This window comes from Macaca nemestrina, chromosome 20 (assembly GCF_043159975.1).
Source record: "Macaca nemestrina isolate mMacNem1 chromosome 20, mMacNem.hap1, whole genome shotgun sequence".
Classification (NCBI taxonomy): Eukaryota; Metazoa; Chordata; class Mammalia; order Primates; family Cercopithecidae; genus Macaca; species Macaca nemestrina.
In genome coordinates, this window is record NC_092144.1 from 45614837 (window position 1) to 45623774 (window position 8938).

The 8938-nt window shown below is 48.4% G+C and overlaps 1 protein-coding gene across 5 annotated transcripts in view; it reads right to left on the bottom strand.

The window, feature by feature from the left end:
• Positions 1-1038: 1038 nt before the first annotated feature.
• The window catches only part of LOC105495470 (zinc finger protein 82 homolog), a 49766-nt gene continuing 41866 nt past the window's right edge, over positions 1039-8938 (bottom strand). For 3 of the 5 annotated variants that reach the window (XR_011617479.1, XM_071086468.1, XM_071086471.1), the window contains one exon: positions 1039-3702. Coding sequence is in view for 3 of the 5 variants with exons in the window: in XM_071086468.1 (XP_070942569.1) it covers positions 3573-3702 (130 nt within the window). In the remaining 2 variants the exon portion in view is untranslated. The other 2 variants (XR_011617478.1, XM_071086470.1) reach the window with 2 other exon arrangements.

Genomic DNA, 8938 nt, shown 5'->3' on the forward strand with positions numbered 1-8938 from the left:
GATCTTGGCTCAGTGCAGCCTTGACCCCTTAGGCTTAAGTGATTCTCCCGCCTCAGCCTCCTGAGTAGCTGGGCCTAGAAGCATGAGCCACCACACCCAGTTAATTTTTAAACATTTTATAGAGACAGGGTTCTCACTCTGTTGCCCAGGCTGATTTCGAGCTCCTGAGCTCCAGGAATCCAACCTCCTTGGCCTCCCAAAGTGCTGGGAGTATAGGTGTGAACCACCACACCCAGCCTTTCCTTTTTTCTGTTTTTCTTCTTTATTGGCCTTGCACCAACAGCCCCAGTCATTAGGCTGCTCTGCCACTGCCATAGCTGTCAACCGAACCAAGAAAAAAGACCCATGGATCCCATGTCTGTGTGTCTGAGTGGCTGGGGGCAGGGGGTGTCCTCTCTTTCTTTCTCTCTCTCTATTCTTGCCACCTCACCACAAAGTGAAGCTAGGTCTGGTCCTGTGAAGACATGCATGGTGGGGGCGCTGGGAGGGTAGCTAAAACTCCAATAGAAGGCCAGGTGCGGTGGCTCACGCCTGTAATCCCAGCACTTTGGGAGGCCGAGGCGGGCGAATCACTTGTCAGAAGTTCGAGACCAGTCTGGCCAAAATGGTGAAACCCCCGTCTCTACTAAAAACACAAAAATTATCTGGGCATGGTGGCGGGTACCTGTCATCCCAGCTACTCAGGAGGCTGAAGTAGGAGAATTGCTTTAACCTGGGAGGTGGAGGTTGCATTGAGCAAGATGGCACACTCCAGCCTGGGCAAACAGCAAGACCCTAATTAAGAAAAAATTAATTTGTTTTAGAAAAGGAGGCCGGGTGCGGTGGCTCAGGCCTGTAATCTCAGCACTTTGGGAGGCCTAGGCCGGTGGATCACGAGGTCAAGAGATCGAGACCATCCTGGCCAACATGGTGAAACCCTGTCTCTACTAAAAATACAAAAATTAGCCGGGTGTGATGGCGCGTGCCTGTAATCCCAGCTACTCAGGAGGCTGAGGCAGGACAATCGCTTGAACCCGGGAGGTGGAGCTTGCAGCCACTGCGCTCCAGCTTGGCGACAGATCAAGAGCACGTCTTAAAAAATAAATAAAAAGGAATCGTCGAATTCTACGCCTTAGAACGTGTCGTTTTTCATCCACTGTGGTTGGTACTCGATAGACTTTAATCTTGTTGATGGTCAGTTTTGGGACCTTTTCTCGTATTATTTAGTAATTTTCTTTTTTTCTCTTTTTTCTTTCTTTTTTTTTTTTTTTGAGACGGCGTCTCGCTCTGTCGCCCAGGCTGGAATGCAGTGGCGCGATCTAGGCTCACTGCAACCTCCTCCTCCTGGGTTCACGCCATTCTCCTGCCTAAGCCTCCTGAGTAGCTGGGCCTACAGGCACTCGCCACTACACCCGGCTAATTTTTTTGTATTTTTAGTAGAGACGGGGTTTCACCGTGTTGGCCAGGATGGTCTCCATCTCCTGACCTTGTGATCCGCCCACCTCGGCCTCCCCAAGTGCTGGGATTACAGGCGTGAGCCACTGCGCCCGGCCATTATTTGGTAATCTTCATTGTGTTTTGTTTTCTTGAATCCCTACTGTTCAGTGGCTAGGCTGGAAACGGTTGGAAACTCTAATTATTTTATCATGTGACGTTTTATTTCTTTTGAGTTTAGGGATCCACGGCCTCAGACCCGGCGAGCCTCGCTGCCCTTGCCAGAGCCATGGATTTGCATTTGCGCAGAGTCGGGGTCTGTAGCTACGCGTCCCCCGGGCTCCTCTGAATCGCTTTGGCAGCTCCCTGGGTTAGAGCTGCAGGGTTTTCTGCCTCCCCTGAGATTCCAACGCGTGCACCAACCCGCGCCTAGAGGGCGTGTATGACCCCAGCCGCGTTAGAGGCCCAGTTCTAAGCCAAGGGGCTGCGGCCGGACATTCTAGGATCCGATCTGGCGGGCTCGAAGGGAGGACAGTCACTGCAGCCCCGAAAGCTCCGCGCCTAAGGCGCCCGCGCAGAAAACCCGGATCACATTTCCCACGGTCCACCGCGCATCCAGGCGGCGACTGGCGCTGGACTACCTTTCCCAGGGTCCACGGCGCATCTAGGTGGTGGCTTGCGCTGGACTACATTTCCCAGGGTCCACCGCGCATCTAGGAGGAGGCTTGTGATGCAGCCTCCCAGCTTCGAGGCTACCACCTGCCCGAATTCGTGCTTTGGCAGAGTCCCTGGTGCCTGGGTGATTGGGTGCAGGGTCTCTTAAGGACCCTCCGTTGATGATGTCTCGAGTTGCCTAGTTTGGGTTTATGGCCCCCCCGGCTCTGTCCACGGTTGTCGGGGTCCCGGGAGGGCTTTTCTTGGAGGGCTCTGTGCCGGAGGCTACTCTGAGTCCGGGTTCCTTCGCCGGGTTGCGGGCTTCGGGCTTCTGGGTCCGCTGTCGCGGTTTGGGTGCGGGGCCTTGGCTCAGGCGGAACCCGACCGGGATCGCCCCGCGAGATGCAGTCGGTGAGGGAGCCAGGAGCCCGGGGCTGGGCGGGAACTCCAAGGCTGCTGGAGTCGGAGCTGGCGCGGGCGAGACCTGTGCGCGCGCGTGTGTCTGTGTGTGCGCGCGTCACTGTGTGCACGCGTGTGTCTGCGTTTGCATCTCTGTGCACACGTGTGTCTGTGTGTGCGTCTCTGGCACTTGTCTGTTTGCCTGTGTGCACACGTGTGTCTGTGTGTGCGTCTCTGCGCGTCTGTTTGCCTGTGTGCACGTGTGTGTCTGTGTTTGCGTCTCTGTGTGCGCACGTGTCTGTGTGTGCGTCTCTGTGCGCACGTGTGTCTGCGTGCGTGCGTGCGTCTCTGTGCACAAGTGGGTGTGCGCGCGCATCTCCGTGTGTGCGTGTGTGTGTGGCGCTAGCCGGCTGTTTGACGTTGTGCATGATTGTGATAGCATTAGGTGTGTGGCCACTTGCAGCCACGTGAACGGTTTTTCTTGACTGTGTGTGACTCTTGCTTATGTTGTTGACTGTATGTCAATAGGTATAGAGGGAGTGTCTGTGTTGCCCAGGTTGTGAGAGCATGATAGTGTCATGAGCGGTTTTAGTTAAAGGTAGGAAACAACCAGGGTGTTTTTCTTTCTACATTTACACACCACTCACCAATGTGAGTTTTTTTTTTCTCCCACACTAAACAGTTTTCAGCAGACACCAGCTGGGTATGCTGTTCAGTGTAATTCCGACTCTACCTGGAGATAGCAGCAGAACCCATCGGTTAAGGGCTTAGTCCCACAATACTGCCCCCTGCTTCAGATGCCAGTTGCAGGTCCCAGGATGTGACCTGTGCTTCTGACCTACTGGCTATAAATTGGGGTTCCCTCAACCCCTCAAGTTTGAGTATTTTGCTAGAGTGGTTCACAGAATTCCGAGAAACACTTTACTTATGTTTACCCATTTATTATAAAGGATATTGCAAAGGATACAGATTAACAGCCAGATGGAAGAGATGCATAGGACAAGGGATGGGGGAGGTGTGCAGAGCTTCCATGCCCTCTCTGGCTGCACCACTCTCCAGGAACCTTTATGTGTTCAATAATCCAGGAGCCCTCCAAACCCCATAGTTTAGCTTAGTTTAATCCCAACTACTTGGGAGGCTGAGGCAGGAGAATCTCTTGAACCTAGGAGGCAGAGGTTGTAGTGAGCCGAGGTCTTACCACTGCACTTCAGCCTGGGTAACAGGGCGATACTCTGTCTGAAAAAACAGGTAAAGCAAAGAAAAAAGAAATTTACAGTTTATGACCGAAAACAACATGGTCATAAGTAATTTCTTTTTTTTTTTTTTTTTTTTTTTTTTTTTTTTTTTTGAGACGGAGTCTTGCTCTGTGCCCCAGGCTGGAGTGCAGTGGCGCGATCTCGGCTCACTGCAAGCTCCGCCCCCCCGGGTTCACGCCATTCTCCTGCCTCAGCCTCCCGAGTAGCTGGGACTACAGGCGCCTGCCACCTCGCCCGGCTAATTTTCTTGTATTTTTAGTAGAGACGGGGTTTCACCGTGTTAGCCAGGATGGTCTCGATCTCCTGACCTCGTGATCCGCCCGTCTCGGCCTCCCAAAGTGCTAGGATTACAGGCTTGAGCCACCGCGCCCGGCCGGTCATAAGTAATTTCTGCAATGTAGACATTTCCAGGGTGTAATAAGATGGTTGGTTGAAAGCTGGGGTAAGGATATAGGAGAATATGTTTTGTGTCTCTCTTGAGGAGGAAGAGGTGGAACAGGATTGATTAGGGATAAAGGAGGGTACAGTAGAGTGCAGGGTCTTGGGAGACAGGACCTGGCTGTCCAGGCAAGTGTGGTGTGGGTGATGTCAACGACTTTCATGGGATGGACAGATGCCAAATTAAAGCAGCATATGCTGAAAGTTTTTTTTTTTTTTTTTTCATTTGAATAATGAGGGCAAACAGTGACATTTTGCAAAGATAAAATTCTCCCTCTCCCTAGACGAGGTCTCTCCTACTCTCACACCACTCAGCACTCAATAAAGAACATTTCTGACACCAGATGTGTGGGGTTTTTCTCCATACACCAAGCAGTTCCCCATTAGACACCACCTGGGTGTCCTACAGTTCAGTTCAGTTCTGACATCACCTACCTGGAGATGGCATCAGATCCCACAGGCTAAGGGAACAGTCCCACAAGATCCTTCCATTTCAGATGACCATCTCAAGGGCCAGGTGGTGACCTGTACTTCTGACCAGCTCTAAATTTGGGGTTTCCACATCCTCTCCTCAGGTCTGATTAATTTTCTAGGAGGGCTCACAGATCTCAGGGAAACCATTTACTTAACATTAGTCCATTTAGTATAAAGGATATTACAGCTGGGCATTGTGGTGCCCATCTGTAATCCCAGCACTTTCGGAGGCTGAAGCGGGCAGATCACTTGAGCCCAGGAGTTTGAGATGAGCCTCGGCAACATAGCAAAACCCTGTCTTTATTAAAATACAAAATTTAGCTTGGTGTGGTGGTGCACGCCTGTAGTCCTAGTACTAGGGAGACCGAGGTGGGAGGATTGTTTGAGCCCAGGAGGTTGAGGTTGTGGTCAGATCTCACCACTGCACTCCAGCCTGGGCAACAGAGCGAGACCCTGCCTCAAAAAAATTTTTTTTTTAAATAAAAAGGGCTGAGCGCAGTGGCTCACGCCTGTAATCCCAGCACTTTGGGAGACTGAGGCGGGTGAATCGCCTGAGGTCAGGAGTTTGAGACCAGCTTGGTCTCTACTAAAAATACGAAAGTTAGCCAGGTGTGGTGGTGGGCACCTGTATTCCCGGGTACTCAGGAGGCTGAGGCAGGAGAATCTTGCTTGATCCCGGGAGGCAGAGGTTGCAGTGAGCCGAGATCGTGCCACTGCATTCCAACCTGGGTGACAAACAGAGACTGCATCTCAAAAAATAAAAATAAATAAATAAATAAAAAGGATATTACAAAGATTTTCCATGAAGAGGTACCTAGGGCATATGGGAAGTGGCACTGGGCTTCAATGCTCTCATCCCGGCACATCATCCTCCAGGAACCCCCACGTGTTCAGCAATCTGGAAGCTCTGTGAACCCAGTCCTTTTGGGTTTTCATGGAGGCTTCATTACATAGGCACGACGGAATACATCATTGGCCATTGGCAGTCAGCTCAACCTTCAGCTGCTGTTCCCTCCCCAGAGGTCAAGGGGTGGGTCTGAAAGTTCCAACCCTCATATCACATCCTGAGGCCATCCAGGAGCCCACCAAGAAGTCACCTTATTAGAACATAAGACGCTCCTATCAGCCAGGAAATCCCAAGGGATTTGAGAACTCTGTGTTAGGAACTAGGGTCAAAGACCAGATATTAGAACAAATGATCCTCCTGGTACCCAAGGGTTTTAAGGAGCTCTAGACCAGGAGCTTGGGGCAGAGACCAATATACATATATTTCTTGTTATTTTATATTCCCAGCTCCCCAAGGTTATCCATTTTAAAAGTCTAGTAAGTTTCCTTTACTTCTCTCCTTGCTCAAAATATATTGAGTGAGTTTTGTTCCCTTTTGCCTTTACTAGAATTATATGTAATTTTTTTTGTTTTTAAGCTTGTGTTTCTAGGGAAGACCTTACGGACATCCTTCCAAATTAGTGCTTACTGGTTTGAGTAGTACTTGGAAGGAGGTAATTTTTTTTAAATTCAAGCTCTTTATTATGGATACTTCCAACATCATATATGCAGAGAGCCTAGTACAGTGAACCCAGCTTTAACAATTAACATATGGCCAGTTTTGTTTCATCTCTATTTCCACTCGATTATTTTAAAGAAAATTCCAGACATTTCATTTATAAATATTTCAGTATGAAATATAGTTCTTTTAAGAACTTTTCTTAAAAGACAATTTTCATATCATCACCTGAAGAAAATGAACAATTCCTGGCCAGGTGCCGTGGCTCATGCCTGTAATCCCAGTATTTTATGGGGCCAAAGCAGGAGGATCGCTTGAGTCCAAGAGTTAGAGACCAGCATGGGCAACATGGCAAAACCCCGTCTCTACAAAAAAATACAAAAATTAGTGTGACATGGTGGTGTGCACCTTTAGTCCCAGCTACTTGGGAGGCTGAGGTGAGAAGATCACCTGAGCCTGGGAATTTGAGGCTGCAGTGAGCCATGATTGCACCACTGCATTCCAGCCTGGGTGACAGAGCAAGATCCTATTTCCAGAAAAAAAAAAAAAAAGAAAAAGAAAATGAACAATTTATTAAAATCACATAATCAGTTGCAGTTGATTTGTTCAAATTAGAGTTTAAACAACATCTACACATTGGGCTTAGAGGATAAAGCTCTTATATTTCCTTTTTTTTTTTTTTTTTTTTTTTGAGACGGAGTCTCACTCTGTCTCCCAGGCTGGAGTGCAGTGGCACGATCTCAGCTCACTGCAACCTCCACCTCCTGGATTCAAGCAATTCTTCCCCCTCAGCCTCCCGAGTAGCTGGGATTACAGGCATATGCCACCAGGCCTGGCTAATTTTTTTTTTTTTTTTTTTTTTTGAGACAGAGTCTTGCTCTGTCGCCCAGGCTGGAGTGCAGTGATGCGATATCGGCTCACTGCAACCTCTGTCTCCTGGGTTTAAGCGATTCACTTGTCTCAGCCTCCCGAGTACCTGGGACTACAGGCATGCACTACCATGCCCAACTATTTTTTGTATTTTTAGTAGAGTCGGGGTTTCACCTTGTTAGCCAGGCTGGTCTCGAACTCCTGACCTCAGGTGATTTGCCCATCTCGGCCTCCCAAAGTTTTGTATTTTTGAAGAGTCGGGGGTTTCATCATGTTGACCAGGCTGGTCTCAAACTCCTGACCTCAGATGATCTGCCTGCCTCAGCCTCCAAAGTGCTGGGATTACAGGCATGAGCCACCGCACCCAGCCGTCTCTTACATATCTTTTAATCTGTTGACTTCCCTTTTTTCTTGCTATTTATTTTTTGGAGAAATCAAACACTAACTCATATAGAGTTTCCACATACTGCCTTTGAGTACACCCCCATGGTACTGATTAACAAATTAGATGCTCTGTATTTTCTCTAAAATATCTGGTCATTAACTAGAGCAGTGATTCTCAGCCAGTTGTGGTTTTGTTTGTTTGTTTTTTTTTGTTTCTCTAGAAGACATTTGGCAATGTTTGGAGATATTTTTGGTTGTCACAACTGGAAGGAAGGATGGTATTGCTGGCACCTATTGGCTAGAGGCCAGGGTGCTGCTAAACATCCTTTACTGTACAGGACAGCCTCCTTCCATCCCAAACAAAGAATTATCTGGTCCAAAGTGTAAATAGTGTCAGAGTTGAGAAACTCTGCTCTAGGGGCTTGATCAAATTCAAGTTCAATTATTTTGGCAAGGTCTGCTTGTCACTGTTTTTTTTTTATTTTGAGACGGAGTCTCGTTCTGTCACCCAGGCTGGAGTGCAATGGCGCGATCTTGGCTCACTGCAAGCTCCGCCTCCCGGGTTCACACCATTCTCCTGCCTCAGCCTCCCGAGTAGCTGGGACTACAGGCACCCACCACCTTGCCCGGCTAATTTTTTGTATTTTTAGTAGAGATGGGGTTTCACAGTGTTAGCCGGGATGGTCTCGATCTCCTGACCTCATGATCCACCCATCTCGGCCTCCCAAAGTGCTGAGATTACAGGTGTGAGCCACCGCGCCCGGCCTGTCACTGTTTTTGTGATCAGATTTGTTAGTGGGCTTAAGTGTCATCAATATGATTTATCCATTGTAAAGTGATTGCTTTTGCATAATGTCATGCATTCATTGATGATCATTGCCTACATTCATTATGTTGTTAGGAGTTGCAAAACGATCACCTTCTTACTGTGTCTCTCTTTCAGCTATTACTGGAATCCTTTTATTTCCATTACTGGAATTTCCATTACTGGAGTCCTTTTATAAAAATAAAATCTCCCCACATCAACGATCTGATTACTCAGAGGGATAGTATGTGTAGGAAAGTGAGGATAAATGCTTGATTCTTTCCATTCATATTCATTAGTTTTCAGAATTATGAGTTTCAGAATACTGCATTGGTTTCCTAGTTTCCAAAGGTGATTGCAGCAGATTGTATTTTCCAAAGATAGTTGCAACAATAGGCGTGTCCTATATGTTCTTCTAGAATCTTGCCATTCCCACTTTAAGAGGTGGAGTCTCACTCCTCTGCCCATGAATCTGGATTTGTTTATTGTTTGTAACCAATGCTGTGTGACTCCCAAGCCTCAGTCATAAGAGGCACTGTGGCCGTCACCTCATTAGCTGAAACTCCTGTGTTTGAAGTCTTGAGCCATCAGGTAAGAAGTTCCAAGTGCTGTGAGCCGCCATGCTATGAGGAAGCCAAGTCACGTGGGGAGGCTACTAGTCCCAGTCTTTGAGGCCTCTCACCGCAGGTGCCAGACATGTGTGCAAATCAGGCTTCATAGGTTTGCAGCCCTTAGGCATCA